The sequence below is a fragment of the Xiphophorus couchianus genome, chromosome 2, assembly GCF_001444195.1.
Source record: "Xiphophorus couchianus chromosome 2, X_couchianus-1.0, whole genome shotgun sequence".
NCBI lineage: Eukaryota > Metazoa > Chordata > Actinopteri > Cyprinodontiformes > Poeciliidae > Xiphophorus > Xiphophorus couchianus.
This window is the reverse complement of record NC_040229.1, coordinates 22446135-22470630: the sequence shown is the minus strand read 5'-3', so window position 1 is coordinate 22470630 and position 24496 is coordinate 22446135. Positions and strand designations below refer to the sequence as shown.

At 38.3% G+C, this 24496-nt stretch overlaps 1 protein-coding gene across 2 annotated transcripts in view; it reads right to left on the bottom strand.

Annotated features, from left to right (window-relative positions):
• Nucleotides 1-6535: 6535 nt before the first annotated feature.
• The window catches only part of kiaa1549la (KIAA1549-like a), an 89839-nt gene continuing 71878 nt past the window's right edge, over nt 6536-24496 (bottom strand). For both annotated transcript variants that reach the window (XM_028041601.1, XM_028041607.1), the window contains 10 exons: nt 22618-22742; nt 21652-21872; nt 20082-20214; nt 17875-18116; nt 17445-17610; nt 16410-16507; nt 13607-13758; nt 13374-13528; nt 11893-11963; nt 6536-10819 (listed from right to left, as the gene is read on the bottom strand). In XM_028041601.1, the coding sequence (XP_027897402.1) occupies nt 11934-11963; nt 13374-13528; nt 13607-13758; nt 16410-16507; nt 17445-17610; nt 17875-18116; nt 20082-20214; nt 21652-21872; nt 22618-22742 (1322 nt within the window). In that variant the 3' untranslated portion in view covers nt 6536-10819; nt 11893-11933. The remainder of the gene's footprint in view (nt 10820-11892; nt 11964-13373; nt 13529-13606; nt 13759-16409; nt 16508-17444; nt 17611-17874; nt 18117-20081; nt 20215-21651; nt 21873-22617; nt 22743-24496) is intronic.

Genomic DNA, 24496 nt, shown 5'->3' with positions numbered 1-24496 from the left:
GGAACCTAGCGCCACCTGCAGTTTTCCAAGCCGAGTGTCCGTGTCACAGAGTACAATAAGAGAAGTGGTCTCTCCTTTAGACTGCGCTGCTGAACTTTTGTTGTGATTTGTTCATAAAAATTTGAATTGATAAATATACTTTGGGAAAAAAAACAATAACAGATTCAGACTTGGTCAACGTGAATTTATCAAGTGCAACATTTGAAAATTCTTGTACATATGTTATGGTGATGTTTTTTAAAACGTCATGGGGATTAAATAATGTATTGATTTTCTTCCTACAGCTTAAAATTTACGGCCACATAAAAAATATACTGTATTGTGGCTTTAATGAATCATCCCCAATTTGCAGGCACTGTCAGGGATGTGTTTGACTGAAGCAAGGATAGGAAGTCAAGCTCTCTCTGTGTGCCTCCCAGATTTTCTCAGGTTTTCTGACAAGGTCATCACATGACTCTGAGACTTAAAAATGTGGCTACTTTCTGCAGAAGAAATGATGGCTTAACTGTAGGAAGAATGGTGTTGCATTGAGAGTTTGAGCTGTGCACTGTGGAGAAACTTTATAAAGCAAAACTATTGACAGAACAACCCACACAGGCTTAAAGCGAGGAGGAGAGAGAAAATTTGAAGCCGAAAGGATTACTCAGATCATCCAAATCTGAGGTGGCTGCTTTGAATCTGATAGTTTTATTTCAGGAGTTGTTTTCTAAGGATGGATGAGTCCTTCATCATAAGAAATAGAAGCGTTTCACAGCTCATCTGAAATTCAACCTGGAGCACTAAACACTAAACACCCTTATGGCTCAATAGAACAAGACATTTTTTTATTCATATTTTATACGTTTTGTTGTTTGTCTTGGTTTTCTTGTGTTCTTTGCCTCAATAAAGCTCTCAGTATGTACCGAGTTACAACTTCTCTATATCTTCACTTTATTTGGCTTTTGTCTGTTGTTATTTCTGTCACTTCTATGTTATTTCACTTTTTGTATTCTCACACTCTTTCTTTAACACACTCACATTTGATTTGTTGTACTTCTCAAAGTATGTAGACTCTGAAAAGTTGACCAGGACATTCTTTATGGTTTTGTTTTTCTATTTTTCAGGGCAGAATCGTTCTGTGCAGTCTTTATAAAAGTCAGACAGCTCTTAAAAAACACATCAACACATTATATCACAAACAAAGAAAGAAACTATTCATATAGTGACTGACATCATGCGAACTGACCTAAACATAAATAATGCAATGTTTAGCCAATAAGAAAAAATATTGGTAAAATACCACAAATTAAATGTAAGGGGAAAAAAACATCTACTAAATAGCAAAACACACAGCTATTTGATTAAAACAATGAAGAGAATGATAGATATATTATGTTCCAACAAAAGAGAAACTGCTTACTTAAAAAAGATGTTCAACTTTATCAAAACTCAAAAATTCAAGCAATAGTCTTTGCATCATTTTCTGTCATATGCACAGGACTTTGTTCAGGTTGCTGAGTGTGAGCGTTCCTACCTCCTCTGATTGCAGGGTGTGACTGGCAGGTGAGCTTCCTCACAGCTGGTGCTCATCAAGCCCAATCAGCAGAAGGAAGTTAAAAAGGAGCAGATTCCATGAGCCAGACACCAGATTGTTTGGAGAACAATCCTAGTTCCTGCATTCCTCTGGGAACCATTCCCTCTGCTTCCTTGTCCTCAGCGTTTAGAGCACCTGCAAACGCACCAGAAGATTTCGTCCTTCAATTTCCTGACTACTCTTCTGTTCTTCTCCTCATCCTACCACAGAACTCAACAGCCTGTCCCCTCCAACGTTCTACCGTCCTCCTCATCATCTTCTGGAAGAAAAAAAAACTAAACCACCACAAACACAAATGGCAGCAACCACCATCTGCTGATATCACCTTCTTCATTTAATTCTACCAACCCATCTAATATGACGTCCAGGATTTGACCTCCAAACAAAGAATTAGTTTTCTCTACAATAAACTGTTCAAACTCTCAAAAAATAAAAACAAAATTCAACTACACTGCAGACAGAAATGCAACCCTATGTGAAAGGTAATCAGTCTATGTTTCACCCACTGACTGCTGAAGATTGGCACCAGCAATTCCTTCAAACCGCCTTTTAATCCTACAAGATCTAGAAGTTAAGGAAAATGAATTTTACAACTAAATACGTATAAAAATGGAATAAAGCTGACCTTGTTAATAGACTATAAATAACTTATTTACAACATGTAATTCCATCAATATGTGCAAAATAAATCAGTTTAACATGACAGAATATATAGTTATTTGACTGCTTTTATGAGGTTTTGGAGGTACTTTGCTGCAGGTTTTGTGAAATTCCTACAGCTGAATGTAAGAACAAAGATCATAAAAAAGTGCCAATATATATTTTTTAAATATTTTTAAAAGGTTGTGACATTTCAGTGAAACAAACACAACATAAAAGGAAGGTGACAGAGAAAATTCAATGCCATTTTCTACCCAGTTCAACTTCAAATTGCAGTAATGCTAAAAACAACAAACAATAGCCAAAATGCACATAATTACTTCACAGCTGTCTGCAGAATCCTCTCTTGCACACAAAGCCATAATTATAGTCTTATTTTTTCTTATTAGCAGATAAGACTTTTATAATAATTCCCCAGAGAACCTATCTAAGCTTAGCACTAGCTAAACAGCCTCTTCTCTCCTTCTACCAGTCTCTGTCTGTCCACCATCCTTCCTCCACTTCTTCATGGACAAAAAAAGCAGCAAAAACAAGAAGCTCAGCAATCTGTAACAAGGGGCTCTGAAAAAGACGATGAGCTGGATTCGACACAGCCTTGACTGAGACAAAACAGGAGAAGCTCTGCCAGAGTTATTAATGCACTAGTTATTAACGCACACCCCACAAAGTGTGTGAGAGCCTATTTCCTCTGAGCTGTGTAAGCCATGAAATCACATTGTGATCTCCAGCCGAGTATCATGCTCTTTTAATTCCTATTTGTTTGACTTAGAGAGATTAGGCATTAATTACAGGCTAGAGGAATCAACCACACATATAAAGCATACAGTGTGAATGAAGTAAGGCTTTTAAAATTGGAGTCTTCACAGCAGCGAGGCCAAAGGTGTACAGAGAGCTGAGACAGCATTGACTAACAGGGCTCGCTCTCACACACACACGTCCCCCCGCACGCACACACACCGGGCTTAACTGCTGGCTAAAAGCTGCTGTTCTGGGCAAAATCTGTCGGGTTTTAGCTGATTTTAACATCAACTTCCCTCATGAGAACAGAGAGGATTAGTATGAGGAAGACAAGCTGACCAAAGCCAAGACAAGATGAATTTCACAAACACAAAGCACCTGAGCAAGCGCTGCAGGCTTCGCATTTACCCAGAGTCTGCTAAAGCCTCCAGCAGGGCTTTCTGGTGCTTTGGACTTAATGTTAGACCATCTCCACCACATTTATCTGAAGACAACACAGTACCATGCAAGTACATCACAATGAATTAGACTATATATAATAAAGGAATACTTTTATTTGAGTAATTATCTTAAAGAGGTATTAGCTATAGTGAATCCCAAAGTGTTCTAAAAAAAATGCAATGGACAATAAGTGGACCATTCACAGTACATGATGGTATTTCAGTCTGGAGAGACAGACGGAGAAAGACAGCGATTAAAAAGGTTTATAGACATGCGTAAATTAAAGTTCCTTGGCGTTCGGGCCCCGGCTGAGGACATCGAGCTGTGAATTGCAATAAGCTCGGATGAGCATTCCCGAGGCTGATTAGGAATGTTATCCCCGGGGCTCGTACACTGGTGGTGGAGGTCGGAGAAGGATGGGTGCCCGAAGAGCCAGGAGAGTGGAGGTGGAGAAGGAGCGGAGGTGGGCTGAGCGCAGCTGGAAAGCGGAAGGATGGAGGTCCTTATCAACTGAAGCTTGGTCGGTGATTGGCCGTGACGTGGCTTGGTCCAGCGTTGATAGGTCGATGACGATGAGCGAGACGCGCCATTACCGTATTTTTCAGACTATAAGCCGCTACTTTATCTCCAAGCTTTGAACGATGCGGCTTATAGCCCGGTGCGACTTATATATCTACGTTTCCAGTTATTTAAAAAAAATTGTAGATGCAGCTTATAGCAAGGTGTGCTCCATAGTCTGGAAAGTACGGTACTCTTTTTGTTATTTGACAACTTCTCGCTACAGAACAAACATTCAGGTAATCCTTCCACGTTGGCAATGAATGCAAAAGATTCGGTCCAAGAATTGTAGAATCTCTCCTCAGCTAATTTCCTCTTTTCCCCTTTGCTCTCCACGGCCCACCGCGCACCCGTCGGTATGTTCACAACAGCCACCTGCCTCGCACCCCGCCCAGCTGAAAGAAACGTCACAGGCTTTGACGCAAATCTTCGTTGACAGAAATTTTGAAATTTAATATTTATGCTACACATTTTTATAGCATCGGAAAACGTTAAGAATGATTGTGTCGTGTTTGTCTTCCTACAGAAACCATATTAAAAAAAAATATATACTTACCATCTCCATCTTTTTTTCATTTTTAAAGATTTTTGAAAAAGCTCCAGAGAGCCATGCGGCTCTGTAGCCGCGGGTTGCTGACCCCTGGCCTAGATAAATATAGCAGCTAGTGTTTGGGGAAATTTGTTCTAATTTCATCCGAACAACAGGAAAAGTAAAAAATACAATCCAATGATTTCGGTTCCAAATCATGGAGTCATCATTTTCCCCCAACTTAATAAAAGAGAGAAATAAATTTGTCTCAATCCAAATAATTTTCAAATAATTTCAGAGTATCTTTGTGATTTTCATTGGCAGTGATCTTCCTCCCTCTGGTGGTCATACTGAACCGTTCACTACTAATAATATCTCATTTCAGTTATAACTATGTACATGTACATGTACATCTCCATAAATTATCATTGAAAAGTTAATTTAAGAAATTTAGTTTAAAAAGTAAAACTCCTTTTTATACATATAAACAGAGAGATCACTTTCCAAGTAGTTCGTAGCACGTGCAAATGATCTAATTGACACTTCAGCTCTGCAGAGTCACATTATGGTGTATAATGATATAAATTTACTGCATTGATGTAATGCAGCTTTCTACCATAACATAATGCTCAAAGAACCGCCCACAAAAAATCTGCTTTCCGGAAATTTAAATAATAACACTGGAACATTAACAGGAATCTTGAATTCAGAAATGCCAGCCTACTGAAAAGTATAATCATGTTCATCATAAGCACCCATTACTTTGTCAGAGCTGGTTTTGCATGAATTACTGCATCAGTGAAGAGCGGCATGAAGGTAATCAGACTGCGGCTCTGCTAAGGTGTAATGGAAGGCCAGGTTGCTTTGCAGCAGCCTTTGGCTCATCTGCACTGCTGGGTCTTCCTCCTGAAAATACTCCATATATTTACAGGGATTTAGATCATTTGGGTTCGAAGGCTATTGAAGGATGATGATACCGGAGACATTCAACCTGGTATTAACAGGTATTACCTTACAGATATTATCTCCAGTTGCAAAATAATATCTGCATAAATTTGTTTCTGAGCTTGAAGTGCTCAAAAGTTTCCTGGTTTTGCACTGATTTTAGATTTAATAGAAAACAGTGGACCAACACCATCATCAGTGACTAGAAACACACTTAATCTCAAGCTCCTTAGATTCTACGCTTTTCTACTCTTCCTCCAAATTGTGGGACTTCAATCTCCAGATGAAATGCTATGTTTCGTTTCACCTGACCACCAGGGAACAGTGCAGTCACAGTTCTATTTAGCCCAGCCACGGTGTCCTGACATGGCAATCAATGTACAGTTCTTCTATCCCATGAGGTCTGTGTGTGGTGACGTTGCAAATTCCCCCTTTTGTTGCTTGAGCAATTCTCTTACCGTACGTTTTACTTCCACTCATTCGACACTGGACAAAGTGCAAAACAATGACCTTTTGTGGGTTTCCCTCAATCTGGAGTCTTTTCCATGAACATGTGTGCAAAATGTGACTACTAAATACAATTTCTGCCTTATAAAGGAGTTATAATGTCTTATCCTTATTAAAAACGTGCCTGGACTGTTGCCATGATTCTTTCATGCATGTTTGAAAAATCGTTTAATCTCCCATGGCAAACACCTGGATGAACATAGCACCGCCTTCCAGATGCACCTTCTCCACAGAGCTGTAGTTTCACAGAGCACCCTTCCCCTGTGACTCCTTCTATTCAGCTCCTTCAGACTAGCCAGCAGCAATTAGCAAACACCCGGTGGAACTGCACACCTGCTGAGCTCATTACAGTATATGAGCTAATAGAGGAGAGATGTTGTGATGACTTCCTTGAGGAAGAGTACCAGAAAGAGCAAAAGTTTTTTAAAGCGACAGAGGCCCAATTTCAAGCCATTAAATTACATAGTAAAATTTCTTCAGATTTTCATTTCACGTCAAAATCAGCTAAATTGACAACTAACTAAAGATTTTAAACTTATCACTCTGTGTGTGACAGGAATGACTGAAAAAACAACCAAAACATCCCAGTTTAATCATCATTTGTGTTTATTGTTTAAATTCACCAACGTTTTCAGCTTAACTACATCCAAGAGCATTCATATCGCCACTGTGAGCTTAACACCAAAGTGACGAGAGTGTGACATCATCGGCGCCATCATGACATCACAGCATCATGAAGGGGTTCAAATTAATACCAATGCCATCCTGAAGCCCATCGACAATCAAAGTATCTAACAGTCACTCGTGTGGTGAGCGAAACATTGCACATAAACTTCCAGCCGAGCTTCAACTCTCTTTCAAACTGCTGCTTTAAAAAACAAAACCAAGTAAAAAAAGAAACACTAACCATGTTCGTTAAATAAAAAACATGAAAGGAAGTTTTTTTTTCTCCTTCTTTCTCTTGTCTTTAACTACATGAGTCTGTACAGTGGGTATGATTTTAAAAACACAATGGCAGTTCTAAATGTCCTGATGATGACAAGGTAACAGTACTGTGCGTGCTTAAAGTTTGACCATCTCATCACTTTGCTTTCTCTTACTATTTTTCATGTCTGCAGTGGGAGAGTGGGGGGGGGAAAGCAGCTTCCTTCACATAAAATCCTTTACACAGCATCTTTATAAGTAATGTGGAACTATTTTTTTTAAATTTTAAAATAGAATTGTTTAAAAAAAAAGGCAATTTCCACAGCCAGCATCAAGAAAAAACAAAAGCAATTTCAAAATGACAATTATTTCTTGCTTTTCACCCATTTCAGTGGTTTCAGTGCAGATTTAGAAGCTAGCAAAATTTTAAAATTGACATTCAATACAAGTTATTGTTGAGCTGATCCTAATATTAATCTTTTATTAAGAAGAAAAGGAAGACTCCCTCTATTCAGTTTTGATTTCAGGTGTGTAAATTTACAAAGACAAAGTGCTTTCTCTAGCCACTTCATAGGACCACAACATCAAAATGAAAATGACACCTTCGGATTGCGTTTTGTTTCTCTCTGAATAGCTAGACACTATTGCAGGTCAACTGAATGTCACTGTTGTATAATTGTGACTTCCTTTACAGTTTCAAGTCTGAGCAGCTCAGTAGATTACACATAGCATTAGCTTTGCTCTAGTTGGTCTCTTTTTCTCTGTTAACATTGTCCTTTCAATAAAAGTGTCCTACCATCTATCTAAACCTGTGTATATATACTAATTTCAGATTTTGTGCCTCAGCATTTCAGTTATTTGGTATCATTTACTTTGACACAAGACTGTTTTATGGTCACTAAGGGATGTTAATATATGGCTATAACCTCCTTTACTAACATCTAAATGATGAGAAGCCGTAAATACAGAGTGCTTAAAGAATTTTAGTTCTTCACTAAAAATAATACATTTTAGATATTCTCGGTAATAAAATATTGCATTATTCCCACTATTTTATGGCTATTACTGCTGATGATGTGCCAGGAATACTGTTGACAGTAGTTGTGTTAGTTTTGTCATGAGATGCCAGTGGCCAGTACTACGAAGCAGGGTTAGATGCTTATTGAGAAAATTCTGAGTTTAAATCAAGGGTTCTTTGTACTACAAGCTTTCTTCTTGTTTAACCATTTATGCATCATTAGATATTTACATATACCCAAATTAATATATACTTAACTTCCACTTAAGCCATTAACAACCTGCTGGCTTAATTCTGTCTGGAAGAACACCCAAACTGAACTGAGACCAAGAACAAGTTTCTGTTTCCTAATCATCACCTTTAGGTCTGACTAAAATCTGCAGTGACCCACCTGAACAATCTAAATGCCTCCTGAAGAACAGATTTGTGGTCAGGGTAGACAAGGATGAAGCTATGTCAGTTTTACAGATACTGTACAGAAACTGTAAAACTATTTTAGATAGTCTGGTTTGCAGGCAGAAACAATTTGGTTTAGGTTGTGTTTTGTTGCAAACGCTTTGTGTTATTCTACACTGTCCTTTGCAAAAGCAGATTTTTATGTGATTTGGATCATTGTCCTATAAGAACACCCAATAATATAGTAGTACAAAACGCCTCGCTGTGGATTTGAGGCAAAGTTGAAAGATTTATAGGCTGTTGCCCCCTTCTTTCATTCACTTTTCCTAATGCACCAGCATCACTGCAGGGAGGCAGCCCACCAATGTGGTTGGAAACGTTTTCTTAGGACTGAAAGGATAACTTGGTTCCTGAGATGTTCATGCACAACCTAGACATTTTTTTATTCATCTAAAAAGGAACAGCTTGGGTCTTCTTCCAGATCTTGGTGCAGTGGTGTGACATCCAAAAAACTTTAACAAACCCAGAGCTTCTTCAGGTCATAAAGGTGGATTCTGCAGTTGTTTAAAAATGGTTCAAAGAGATTCTACAAACTTATGTCAATCAACAATTCCCTTTTCTAAAGATCCTTCTGGGACTTTCACATTTTTCTGACTAATGGTCAATCCAAGGACTTCTGTCAAATCCAAGAGAAACTACTGGCTGATGATGATGAGCAACAACCAGACATTAGTAGGCCTTGGTGTTTTCAAATTAAAAGAGGTTCTAGACCCTTTACCACTATTTATTGAATGATTTAGATTAATTTATGTATGTTTTTTTAATATTTTTTGAGATAAAATCCAGAAGTAGACATTATTCTTGTTTTCAAAACATCATTGAAATTGTATGGTGTATAATAATTCTACTATGGAGTTTCAACAATTTATAAAATAGTTAACTACCAAAATTGCATTCATCTCCATGAGGAGTGATCCCAATTCTAATTTCGAGCTGCCAAATCACTAAAAGAAAACCTGCTTCGTAGTACAGATGATGTTGAAATGTGTGCAGCCTTCAGAAAGCCAGAGTGCCACAAAAACCCTCTGACCATTCTTCAACATAAACACCAAGAAACTAAGAAGAAGGAAAATGGCATCAGAATAATATCCAGCAAAGTTTCCTTCCCACACTGCTTGCATAAATCTCTTCATTAAATCATCTGCTATTTACAACAATGCATGTGATTCTCATCATGTCTGGCTCCAACCAGTCTTTTGAACCATGTCCTAAAACACAATCCAAATATTAAACCCGTCCTTATTTGGACAAAAGTAACAAAAAGTCTGAGTTTTTTTTTTTTTTTTTATACAGTAGAATACGGTTGACAACTTTCAAGTAAAACAGCTGAATACTGATGTGTTCACACAGCAGAGGAGACTTGGTTCAAACTACAACTGAAAATCATCCTAACGAAGCATCATTCATGTTATCCACAGCGCTCAACGTTGAGGACAAATCTCAGAACGGTTGTATGATTTCAGTTTGACCAATGTGACAAGAAACAGACAAAAACGTCATCAACAGATGATGGACAGAACATTGTGACTAATTCTTCTTTTCATTACTGAATCTACTGAAGGAAAATGTTAAACAATTATTTTTCAAAAGTATAGAAAAGCCATCATAACACGTACAACTAAGCTGCTGATTTCTCTGCCTCAAAGAATGGAGCATATTTCTTGCTTGAAATATTGTGAGTGAATAAGCAACACCCACGGTTTTGTTTTGAATAGTAATCCATTGATAATATTCAATGCGGAAAAAAAAAGAAAGACAAAAAGCACACAAATATCCAAAAACTAAAATTGAGACAGCTGAGGATCAGAGATTTTTTTTCTGTCGTTGTTGTTCATCTTTTTTCCCTTAATTTTTTCCTTACTCAAGTTTAAAATACATATATTTACCAGCTGTATAAGATTTACAGAGGAATTTGAATTCATCAAAAAAAAAAGCACAGTTTTACGTCAGTTCAGCATTCCTGGCTTTGTGGTGGACCTCGAGTCCAGGACAGTTCCAGTCCAGTCCAGTCCAGACCGGCCTGGTCCAGTGCCACGGAGTAGTAATGGCCATTGCTGGGGCAGTAATGTACTGACAACTGTGTGCCACCGTGTGCTGGGAAGATGGCAAATAATTGCTAGAGTTTGTCACACTGTGCTGTACTCACTCTGTTCTTTCACACTGCAGGAAGCTCAGCGCAGCTCAGCTTCACCAACCAGTGTGGGGGGCTTCTGCCTGTACAGCAGTGGGCACTGCAGAAGAGTTAAAGGGGCCTGAGCAGAATACAGAGGCCAGGGGTTGCTCAAAATTTATGGCTGAGGGTCTCACTTGTAAAGATATTAAAGAGAAGAAAGTGAAAGATTTCCTGGAGCAAAGGAACTAACTTCGCTCTCAGGTTCTTAGATGAGATGGAGGTCAGAGGAGACGAGGGTCGATGAAGCCGGAGAGTGCCTTCAGAGGGAAAGAGGTCAGCTATGTGGTAAAGAGATACCTGCAGGAAGCAAAAGGATGAAATAAAGCTGTGAGAAAACAGAAAGGGGTGCAAACAAAATCCAAGTTTCAACAATCGATAGTACTGTGCAGAGATCTTTAACCACTTTACTTTACTTGCACTTTGTTTCCTATTAACCAAACCTTCTTTGACTCTTCAAGAGTGGTCTTGATCAATCAGTCTAATTTCTAAAAGTCTTTTCCCAGTTTTCTTTATAAGACTCTTTATAAGACTTTCATCTTTTCAGTACAGTACTGTTAACTGAATCTATGCTAAGTAAAATTTGCCTTTTGCTGAAATTCCAGCTGCAAACTTTTTAGTGAATAGATTGATAAAACTGTGGCATTTTTTATGGCATTTCATAAAAAGGGTCTTTTAACTGAAAGGAGCTGAACTGAGCCACAGGAACATTAATGCAGGTTTGAAACCGAGACTCTTCAGAGCCTTGATATGCTGTTAACAGGTCTGTGTGTAGTCCTTCATCTTCATCGTCTGTCAGTTTTCTGCCACGCAGAAATTTTAAGCTGACCTTTAAACTGACATCCAGCCACAGGATGCTGCAGGTGCAGCTTTGGCTCTGAGCTCAATAACAGCAAAGATTAAACGGTGTCAGCTTCCAAGCTGCTCTGCAGTCTGACCTGAACAACATCACATGAACCATGTGATGTTGTCGCTGTCTGGGTCAACTGACCAATCTTTACCAACTGCGAAAGCAAAACGTACCGCATATTGTAGAACTATTCCTTATACTTTCTGTGTACACCCTTCATCCTCCAAACCACATTCCGAGTCAAAATGTGCAGTTTTAGACAAGTGAAATCAATTTGTAAATTAAATGATTGGACACATGTAGTATAAAAACTATTTGGAGAGAGTAATTATTCAAAAGCTGAACCAAAACCTGCCGTTTCAAGTTGTCTCAAATGATTACAGGACATTTTCCAACTACCTCTAGCGGCTTTAAACCATAAATTAATTGTATGAATGTAATAAAATCAACAATTTTTCATCTGTACAATAAGGACAAAACAGCTTCTTTTACAAAGAAAAATAGCAGTGGAGAGCTGACCAACCGATTCAGAGTGTTTCTGCTCGGTGACACCAGTGACCATCTTCAGCAGATGGTCTCCAGGTGGCGAGAGTTCTGCAGAGATCAGGAAAAAAGCAAAGGAAGACATAAAAGATGTTGCCACACAATGAAAAATCCTTTCACATTTCTGCACATAACTTTCTGTTTAGAAGAAATGAAAATATACAATGTCATGTAAAAGTATTCACCCCAAATGTATTTTTACAATTAGACAAAAATAATCGTATTAAACACAAAAGCAGCTTGTCAAGTGATTCTCATTTTTTATGCGAGAAAAGTATGTGGAAAGTACATAGAAAATTAATTTACCACTAGTCCAATAACTGCCACCCCTGTCAACAAGTCTTTTTCATCATTTGGGGGATTATTGGTCCACTCTTACTTGCATAAGAGTTAAAGGCTTTGACATGTTTAAGGTCACGCCAAAGCCTCACAATCAGATTTAAGTACAGACTTTGACTAGGTCACTCCAAAGCTGTATTGTTTTTACCCATTTAAGGGTGAACTTGTCAGACTGCTTATCCTGCTGCATAATGCAAGCGTGCTACAGCCTAAGGTCACAAAGTACCAGTGAACATTTCCCTTCCACATTGTTGAGGAGAAAGAAGAATAGATGGTTTTGCTTCTATGACTGCTTCGTCACAGTACTGAAGCAAAAAATGTACCCCAGATTATCTCACTTATCATAGTGCATCATGTTTTTGGTATGATGTTTATTTTTTTAAATTCTGCATTTGTAAATTCTGCACAAGATGAAACGAGTTTACACCTTACAAAATGTCAGACATCTCTTTGGTCAGCTGTAGCTTTTTTGTTTTATCCCTCTCATGGATGCCAGTTTTGCCCAGTCTCTTTGTGCTTGAGTCATGATCACTGACCTTACCTGAGGCATGTGAAGCCCACAGTGCTTCAGATGTTGCTATGGGTTCCAATTAGACCACCTCGATGAGTCATCTGCTCCTAGGAGGGGTTACTGCTGCTCCATGTTTTCACCATTTGTACACAAAGGTCCTGGCTGATGTTCATTGGTATCCCAAACTTGTTACCTAACCCTCTCCAGACTGATGGATGTCAGTGCCTTTGTTTTTCATCTATTCTTTAATTTTGTTGGATTAGGGACTGATGTGTTGTTTCCTGAGATCATTTAGCCAACTTCATGTTGTCACACAGGCGCTATGATAGATTTCTTTATTCTAAAGGTTTGTTATTAACATGGATGTTGCACAGTTTATTTAACATTTGTCTGTAACTTTTTTGTCATATGTCTGAGTGGCTTGAACAGTCTTAATATTTTAAAATGTCACTTAAAAACAGTTTCTTGTATTTACACAGCTTACATTTATTATTACATATGTTATTACATTTATTTTACCATCTGAAATATTGAAATGTGACAGTAAAGGCAAAAACACAACCAGCCTACAGCCTGGGAAATACTTTTTCACATCACTGTATGCATCTTACAGGTGTGTCGTTCCACTGCCGTGGTAAATCTTCAGGTTCGGGTGGATAGGACATCCAGGAGGGACTCCGATATGAGGACGGTGGAGACATGACGAAGTAGTCTGAGTAACCCGGACGGTTGGCTGATATAGCATAGACAGCTGTGATTGGGTTTCCTGTTAGGATGACATTAATATTGAAAACAAACCACTCTCCTGTCCCCAGTGTTTCAACATGCTAATGCTGTGTCTTGCCTGAGTAGGTGCTGATGGACTGATCTACAGTGACAGCAGGGAACGGTGTCCTAGAGAGCGGCAGGTAGGGGGCGCCGTTGTGCTGCTGGGTCTGCAGATCTGATGCTTCAGACACACGGGGCTTCAGACTCACATCGGGGGTAGAGCTGTTACTGCAGAAGATACACTGATTTCAACTCCAAACAGAAAAAAAAACCCATAAAACAATCAGCAGCACCAAACTAGAGCTTCATCTAGCTTAAATACGCTGCACGCTTCTGCTGTGAAACATAACAATGTGCTTATGAACATGACAAGTATATAAAATGGATATAAAGCTATATGTAGTAAGTTGTAAATTATTTCCCATTAATCATGGTTTTGATCAACTGGTTGACTCTCATTAAATTGACTTTATGGTCTTTGATCAAACCAGAAGTAGGCTGAAAAAATATCAAGGAAAATAAAATTACACAAAAAAACTAAAGTTGGAGGTTGTTTGTGTTTTATTGCTTAGTCATATTCTTAATTTCCTTTGGAGTACAAGTATTGCTTTTTATGCCAAATAAGATGTAAATGCAAGCTAGTTAAATTCTCTCAGTTCTTTAGTGAACATAGATTTATAAGATGCAGTTTTACATAAACTCTATGCTATTTTTGAAAATAATTAAAACAAATAACTTGAGCATGGAAGTCGGGGTTGAAGTTGAACCAGAGCAGTAAAGGTGGGTCTAGGTTTTATGTTTAATCTGTGCTGACAGTTCAGTTGTCAGCTCACAGGGTGCAGCAGGCAGGGAAGGTAGCTGATCCTCCTGAGTCATGAGAGACAAAAGCAACAGAAATGTTATCTGACTTCCAGTGAGAGCACTCTGAACAGTGCACACTGAATGCAGATAGACCTGTAATTATGTGAAATTAAACATAAACAGTGACAAGGAATGCCCTGAATAAAGTTGAACAACTGAATGATAAGAAATAAAACAATATTTCAGTTTAGGAGTCAGTGATATCCTTCCACTTGTTACCCATTTTATACCTAAGCATTGCTGCTTTGCCAACTCATCTCTATTTCTCACCATGTACTTAACCATTGCGTATTATTCTATTTTTCTTGACAGTTGAGTATTTTGATAAATTACAAAAAAAAAAAAAAATCATATGCATGCTCAATCTTATTTATAATTGAGTTTAATTATATATCACTCAGTCTGTAATTGTGGCCCAGATTCCCATTAAATTCACTTGACTCTTATAGCTCAGATTATAACCCCAGATTAATCAAACTAACTACGCACAACCTCCTGCTGTGAGATATTATTTTTTTTTTGTGACATAGCCCTTTTTTTCTGCAGTAAACCGAGAGTGCATTATAGAAAATACCTGTAAATCACTGGTTGTCACAAACCACTTCTCCATTGTCAAGTCTCACGGTAACTGCCTGGTTTGGTTCTAGCCAAGTCTGGTGCATCTACTGCAGTTGTTTTTCTGGTAATCACTGTTATGCAATTAATGGTATTCTGTATTGATAAACAGGTGGGCAGCTTACATTATCTTTAGTTAATTCACAATATTAAAATAAAAGGAATCCAAAAATCTAAGTTTACATCCATACATTATATACAAACTTTTCATTTATTACAAAAAAAGAGAGAAAATAAAGCCTCCAGTCAACATCTTAAACAACCACTAGAAACAACTCAAGTATCATGAGACATTTGTTATGAGTCATGGTGCAAAAAAAGGTGAATAATCATCTAAATATTTAACCGCGTTGAGATATTTTGATATTTGTTTTACCTGGCATGTGAAACAATTTTTGAAACACCGTTGTTTCAAAAATCTTCACTATCGATCCTGAACTTTGCACCTGCTCTGTGTGCAGAGCACGGTTGCTGCTGTCAGTGAGATATTATAAATCATCCAGCACATCACAGCACCGTGGCCTGCACTGTAGAAACACTCTGGATGTTGAAGCATTGTGTAGGACCAGGGGACGGATGAGGGCACCGACAGATTTCAGAGCCATAATGCACAGAGCACATTAATGCTGCACAGTGCATACTAAAGAGGAATTAACATGCTGCTCTCCTCCTCCCACAGCGGCACAGAGGGGCTGAAGTCTGCAGAGCGGAGTGATTAACCACCAAAACCTGCATTTAAATAAAAAAAATTAAAAAAACAACTGCTTGTATTTCAGCACAAAATACAAAACTGCTCTTATTTCCCACGTCAGTAATACAAATCTTAAGAACTCAATTTTGGGCTTAAAATAATGATCTCATGTTTGTCTCCCTGTCGCTGCTCACAGCTGGGGCTTTGTGCTCTCTGCAGTGCTTTCTATACATAGCCCACTAGATGGCGATCACGTTACTTCTTGGGAACATGAACATCGGAGCAGTCAATCACTTTCTGCAGTGCTTAAGTGCCCAACAACACAGAGCACACAGCAACAGCATTGAGATGAAGAGCATGCTCAGTTCACGTGATGCAGACCAACATATGGGTCTGACAGAGGGAAGTTAGCGTGCAGAGTCACTTTAAATGATGCCGATTAAGATTCTTTTCATCCTCGTGTGTTCTCTCCAGTCACTTTAAATCTTTTTGACTCATTTTGAGACACAAACCTTCTGTTTAATTTTTTAATTTCTTTAAATGTTATGTGGGAGGATTTCCTGTAAGCTAAAGTTCCAAGTGTCTCAACAATGTAAAATTGTTATAAACAATGTCTTTCAGTGACAGGACAGAGTGTTTTCTTCCTATTTGTCCTGAAGTCGATGCCACATAAGGGGACATATTTTTCTGTATTTGCGTTAGTGTGTTTTACCATCGTATTGAGGTTCCAGGTGGCGGTCCCGGTCTGGAGGGGATTAGAGGCGGAGGAGAACCGATGCCCATATCGGGAAGCTGAGTGAACCGGAAACCCTGCAATAAGAGAGTCAATACACAACAAAGAAAATAAAACACAACTTAGAACAAAAAGTAAGTAACAGGTTTATTCATTTGAGTTGCAAATAGTGGTTTAATTATTGGAACCAGCTCAAGTTTTTATTCCCATTAACTATTAAAGCTCCTCCCTTTAGCTGCTGTGATGATGTTAAAGACTACCCATCCAAAAACATTTGGTGTAAATAATTAAGATCTGTCATACATTTTCTATAATTTAGTCTTTTTAACAATAAAGAAAAGAGGCAAAGTGACAATACTTCCTTCATCAGTACGATGAACATTGAAGCATTCCTGTTGCTCCACACTGCTGGTCAGGTGGTTGAAAAAGAAAACTTGACCTGTCTCTGCTGCTGTGTTCATTGATATTCATGATGCTGTTTGTTGCACACAGGCGAAATCAATTTATAATGTCAAGTCATTCAAACAAGCTTTACCACCACAATTATTAAAGCAAAAATAAATAATACATTAAAACATGAGCTAAAAATATAATTGGATTGAAAAAATTCAGTAGCAACATTAAGTCAGGAGGCCTATAAAGGCAAATGGCTGCTCTGGGTTTTATTTATGGGAATCTGAGTGAAGGGGTCAGAGTACAGATCGCATGCCATACTTCTCAGACATTTATTTGTAAAAGTTGTTAAAACCTTCAATCATTTTCATTTCACTATGCAATTATGAACTGCTTGTGTTGCTCTATATAATGACATTCCCAAAAAATATGTAAGTTTGCTGCTGTAACTTAATACAATGTGGAAAGGTTAAAGTGGCAATAATACTTTTGTTTAAATAGAATTTATACAGCGACTAACTGAATACAGTTTTTCTTTCCCACAGTACATTAAAAAGTGGTTTAAAATAAGCTCAACATCCAGCATTATTTTATGGCTGCAACTTTTAATTTAGCACTTACCGGTTTAGGCAGGCTACATTGATGCATGTCCTCGTAACCTGCGCTTCTCTGCCTGCTTCCACAGGGGTGGTTCATAGTCCCCGGAGCGCTGGTCACACCATCACTGTAGTGGCTGCTGTGGGAGGGGTTGTAGACACTGTGGGCATGATGGTGGTGATGGCGGTGGCTGAAATTCAGAGAAAAATGGTGTCAAAAATGGAAAAGAGATATGGTTTCACACTTCTGTCTCTCGCCAGTGTGCTCGGGAAAACTGAGCAAACATGTTCAGGCTTTAAATGTATTCCAGTTTTCGAGAAACAGCTTGAGAGTGGGATGTTTGCTCTTCAAAAGTTCAAACTGTGCACCAGGGGACCTCTCGCTTCTCTACACAATACTGTGATTGATGCAGATGTTCTGGCAGATAAAGCATCAGTGAGAAAAATAAAATTACTTCGTTGGAGGGGAGGGAGGGTCATGATCCGGAGGCGCCAGGCTGAAAGCGTTGCCAAGCAACATGTGCATCTGCGTGCGGACCTCGTCAATGGACGGCTGTGAGCTGAGTGTGGAGGAGTCGGATCCGCGGTGAGCTTTCACCCCCAAACTGCTGTTCCCGGTTCCAGTGGATCCTCCTCCGTAACCCAGAGAGCTCATCAGACGGTCCATGTTCGTCTCCTCAAACGGTTCTGCTTCCCCCTGGCAACGCAGAAAGCCCACTCAGAAAACAGACTGGGAGTGCAATCATTATCTTTCCGATTGTTAATTTCAACAACATTGACAGCAAAGACCCAAGCTTGTAGCCATCGTTACTTTTTCAGCTGCGTTTCACCATGGATTTGTTTCTCATCTCACAAAAAAAGGAGTAGGAAGGAAGAACTTTACAAAAATGATTCAAGACCACAAAAAGCAGAAATGTGCAAATATGGCTTTCCTGACCAATACTAATTTCTGATTTTTCCTTCAAGTCTGACCTATTAATTGTAATTATGACTCCTAAAATTTTATTTTAAATATCCAAGAAAAAACATTTGCCCTAAATTAAGAAAATGAAAATTCTTTTTGATTTCAACTCAGTGAAAGTGCCTTCTTGTTAAATAGAAGGTATAAAAGCAAAGATCATAACACCCATGCCTACTGTAAATCCAGTCTTTGTCAAAAATAGCTTTTGAAATCATTTTCAAACTATCTTAAATTGGATAGCAACTTGAAACAAGTCCAGCTGTCAGCACTGCTGCATTGCAACAAGAATCTCCTGGGTTCAAATCTTGGCCAAAAAATATTTTGCCATATCTCTTAATTGTGTTTTTGAATGACTGATGTGTCTGGTCATTTGTCTTGTGTGTCTCTGTGTTGCCCTGTGATAGACTGACTGCCTATGAAGGGAGTAAATTGCTCTAAATGAAAGCTGGAGACGGACACCAACGCTCCCTTGACCTTGCAAAGATAAGCAGAGGTAGACAGAGTATGAATGGGAGGATGAGTGTTGCTCATGACAACAACTGTGCAACTTGAAAGCAAACATGAGAAAGTACCCAGTTAAGAGTACTTAAACTCTAAGCTGTGTACAGACACAAACACATAGTTGATGCACACACTTTTCTCCTTGTTCCACTTCAAACCGCCTGGTACAGGGGTATTAAACGCTATCAAGCCTCCCATCTGAATCCATGTGTCATTACAGTGCATCATAGTCACAGCAGAAGGATATTTCACTCATCTCTCATTCTTCTTTACTTTTCAACTTTTGCCCTAATAAAGCAAAGAAGTTACTCCATCTGTTCTTTTTTTAATCACTTCCTTTTTTTCATTTTCATGTCTTTATCTCTGTTTTATAAAGTTCATGGGAGGGTAATTTTATTAATCCTCTTGGCCTGAGCAGAGAGGAAAAGGAAAGGAAAGAAGGGATGGGAAGGATTAAAGTTATAAATACTCAGGGGAGATTATTTTAATAGATTGACAAAGTGGCAGTGATTCACTTTGCCACAGCGATCAGTTGACTGACTGAGTCAGAGGACCTGAGCTGTTCGCTGCAGCTTCAGAGAGAATCTGATTTTAAAGCTTAGTGTGATTTTGCTGCAGCTAAGTTTCAACTACAGGAAATCTTTCAGCTTGAAACACCCCGTGCAATAAATATATGTAAGAGGATTTTTTTTTTCTGACCTTTTTAGTAATCTAAAATATTTGTTTGTTTTTAACAGCTGAATTGTTCTTTTTCCAGTTGGAATGGTCATTCAGCAACTCATTTCAATGGCTTCAAAAACAAGAACAGGCAGAGTAACTAACTCTTTTAATAATGTATATGGGGTGAAAATCATATAAATAAATTAAAAATATATATATATGTATATACAGTATATTTGGTTTAACATCCCTTTGCAATTTGTATACCTAAAGGTCAATACACATTAGTGGCATATAACTTGTGTAAATAAATAAGACTAAATTGTTCTCTATTAACCCACAATTGTGGCATTTTGTGGGCAGCCAGTGCTTTTAGGAAAAGTGACCAGAGATCTTTTACAAAACTGTTTCACTTTGCATACAACTGGAGTTGATGTCCAGTAGTTATACTGTCTCTGAACATTTCAGAAAGATGCATTCAATCTGTGTTAAAGGTGTCAAAGTACTGATTCAGAGGATGGATCTGATCTAGATACGTACGTCGTAGCCGTTATTTCGGATCCCCCTCCTGGATCGCTCCCTCAGCACCAGCAGGTCCATCTCTGTCTCCACTGGGCTGGGGCTGCTCAGAGACTGACGGCTCCAGTAGGTGGGCTCTCGTGGGTGGGAGTACCTGTTAACCAGATGTTGTCAGATATAACTCAGGGTTTTTTGTTTGTTTCTTTTATTTTTCACTTGCTTTTTTGTATTTAACTCAACCGATCATGTTTTCTAATCTAGCAAACTTCTTAAAGCTGGTGTGTTTGTTTGTAAATTATAACATTTTCTAAATAAAAGTACGGTATGTCTTTTTTCCAGATGAGGTTTAAAATCTTTTGTGGCTGTGAGTTAGACTATTAAATTCTTCAATTACAGATTTTTATTTGGAGAGTTTAACTCTTTTAGCAGCAAGTTGTTGCTGCTAAAATGTAATTTAAAATCAGTGCGTTCATGTGTGGGAAAAAATTAATATTTTTTACTGTCCACTAAAACTAACTTTTCAGTCTTTAAAGAAAATAAAAAATTTAATAGGTACAAAAACTTAGAGCTTGAGCCTTCAGCTCTTATTGCAAACTGGAAAATAACTTAAAATGAATTGCTGAGGTTGAGATCATCTCTCTATATAAATTGAGATTACTAATGTGAGTTTATTGTATATAATACTTTGCAGATATATATTTGAATATATACATATATGCATTTTCATGATTTGTCATGATCTGAAGATTTGAATTAAGATGTCTGCATTAAAACAGATTCTGACTAAAGTGTCACACTTTTTCTGAAGACAGGTTTAAATCCTGTTGTACTTTCTTGTGTTTAATCATACGAAAAATCTTCTCACTGTCCACTAGGTTTTAAAAAACATTTTACTCCTAATCTTAAAGACACATTTATACATCCAGCGTCTCCAGTCCAATAAGTTGCATTTCATACAGTAATAAAATTTCCATGCTTTGATTAAGGAGCATAGATGATGGTGAGCTTAAGTAAAACTGGCTACATGTTGCTAAGCAACAGTCACAAATCTACAGTGAGCTTTTTATTGTATTTGCTGTGAATTTTCAGTTAAATCTACAAAGTATTAATAATGTTATGCACGAATGTGTATTAATTACCACCAGTTTCACACAAGCAAGACCTACTGAGGATAACAATGTTGAGCCTTTACTTTAATACTTCAGTGCATCTGTGATGAAACTAAGAGAAATGCAAGACAAATTATTTTTATGAATCTATAAAGAACCCTGAACCTAACAGACAGATCTAGTAAGGAGATCTTAAAATAATAAAAAAAAGGAGATGTTGAATGATAACCGCAAGAGCTGCAAAGACCTGAAAAGGTACTGATGGACAAAAACTAACTGCCTACTTTTCCAGTTTTTTTGGCGATGCAGAAACCCTGTTGATTAACCCATTATAGTGAAACTAACAGAGAAACTAGTCAGAAACAAGTGGAAAAAGATGCAATTAAAGTTAAATTGAGATAAAACTTTCTCAGAATTTTAGAGTCAGGCATTTGTGGCTTTTTTTCTGGTTATTTCTTTGCTATATAAGGTCAACTCCTCACCTCTTATGACATCCTGCAAAAGAGGCCCTCTTCTCCTCAGCAGTCATGGGCGGTTTGATGCCGCCATCATGTCGGTTGTGCCTGCTGTCACGGTGACTGTAACCATGGTTGAGACTCTCAGAGAGCGAGAACTCTCCGTATCCCTTCCTTCGAGCCTTTTGACGCAGTTTGTTTCTGTAGTGCTCGATGTCCGACTTCTGCTTCAGCCCAACGTGGTTTGCCTACAAATAAACAAAAATTTGAGTACTGGCGTCAGTTCATCATGTTAAAAAGAAACCCCAAATATCTGACTGACAAATTTAAATGTTTCTTTTGTTTGTTTTTACACATTACAGATAGTCAAGGAACCTTTCACACCTTAAACATATTTTTTCTTCAAAGGACACCTATAAATTAGGAAGGCACAGAATCCCCTGAGGTTGGTCCTGGTATTTTGTTATGTGGGCTAAGAAATAATTTTTGTCAGTCTCAGCTTGAGAAGTGCATAGACACAGAGGCAGAACAAGAGTGAGACATGACAAACAGGGTGATAGATTAGATGAGGGAAGCTGTTTGCCCCAACAACAGCTAAATTCAGTAACAGCACAATGTGTCCCAGAGGGGATGGGATGTTATACAAGGTGGGAGGACGGGATAATAAATGACTAAAGTGAGAAATTGACAGATTAGACACAGTTGTCGTTAAATTTGAATGAATTTTATGTTGGGCTTGATGTGGCTTCATTACGCAAAAACTGATATAGCAAATATAATATCTAAAAAACATTTTAAAAATCCAATAGTGTCCTTAATCCTTAAGTGTCCTGTTTGTGTCAAAGCCTGAAGGTGATGAGCGTCAGCATCCAGACAATGAAGTTTACAATATCTACCACAAATCTAACCAACCAAATGTGGTTCAGTTACTAATTGTACTGTCAACACTAACACTATGAGACAGACCCCCATGTGTGTGTTTTGCAGACTCACCTCCCCGTTGACGACCACGGAGTCCTGGCTGTGTAAGGAGGAGGAGGGATAGGAGTAGGTGGGCTGGGCCGTCATGGGTTTAATGGTGATGAGACGCAGAGAGCCTGAATGGTCCTCATATGGTTCTGGGAAGAAGACATGTTAAACAATTATAATAAAATATAATGGGTGGTATAGGAATTATATTAAAATGTCTCTAGTAGGGGAGAAGAATATTGAACAATACAGTTTTTATTTCTTGCGATACTTTTATTATCGTTAAACATCAAAAATTAATCAAAAATGTTTTGAGAAAAGCAGAAAAACACTACATTTTAACAACAAAGAATTGCAAAGTCATTTTTTGCAAAACTTTAATAGAATCACATGTTTTTTAGAGCAATGTCCATCAAATAGCTGGTATCAAAGTTCAGATGCCTGGCCGTAATGCACAGTGACTTGTTTCGCAACCAGATCCTTGCGACTATCAATAATGGTGGTAGAGGGATGATGATTTGGGCCCTCTGGGAACCTGAGTCACTGAGTCAATCATGATCTTCCCATTTAGTCAAATATGATGCCATCTGATCAACAGCTGAAGCTAGGACCAAATTGGGCTATCAACAGAGCTGCAACAAGATGGCTAAACAAAGAAATTAAGGTTTTGTATTTGCCTATAAAAGCGACAACTCAAACTGTGGTGGGAACCTCTAAATGTCAATGAACTGATGCAACGTTGCAAAGAAGAGTGGACTAAACTTCTTCTATACTGTAAGAGACTAATAAAATCTTACAGAAGCGATTACTGTGAGGTATTGCTGCTGCAGGCTCTTTAAAAAGCCAGCTGATTTTTCTGAACAGCTTTGTCTCTGTTAAGATGGCCCTTAGCGGGAGGCTGAAATAGGAGTCTGGAAGCAGGGGTAGTGCAACCAACCAGGTGTTTTAATCTCCAACATTTAACAAAGATGACATTCCTGCTTACATGGTCATGAGGTGTCGCAGCACCCGCACCTATTACTTCCTATCATGTGGCCAACATGCAGGCTTTGTAATCCTGGGCGGTACCAATTAACACACTTCTCAAAAGACAGGATATAACAAACCACATATACACCAAACAACTAAACAAAACAACCAATCTTCAACACATAAATAACAAACATTCTTCATGGTTACATACTCATTTGCTATCTAAAACTACCCTCATATAAATATTAATTTATTCATCACTTCTAAAATACCTCAGGCTTTGTTCCCCCTCTTCCATCTGCACTTGGTCTCTTCCGGAATCTTTACCAGGTGTTCAGGCAGAGGTAAGCCATAATCTACAAACATTTGTAATACATTTCATAATTACCATACCTACTTCATTTATATTATTCCCCCCCAGGACACCCTCAATACCCACTGAGATGCCCTGCATAAAACACCCAATAAAATACTTCAATCTATTTGTACCCGTCTCATTATCATTTGCACATAATTAAAGTGTTATCCTGACCAGTAATGAAGACCTTCATTACAGTCTCTATGTTTTCATGCTCACTTTGGCCTGGGTGAACTGTCTAATGTTGCAAAGGGGGAAAAAAGGCATTGTATCACTAATCTCTTATTTAGATCCACTTGTTGCCATGGAAACTACAAAGTTAGATGAGGAAATACAGAACAAACTGAGTTTTAATAGTAATGCTGGGAGAAAAACAACAAACCTCATGTTTATCTTGACGAAACAACATTACCGCACTGTGGTGGACCTCAGACATATGAAACTCGTATTTAAGGCTATGCAGTGTGTTATTGAAGAAGGGAGCAGATGGGTAGTGTTGTGTTGCTCTGAGTCCACTCTGACTCACTCCCAGACTGACATCATGATAACTCAGCTCGAAAACTAACAGTGTCA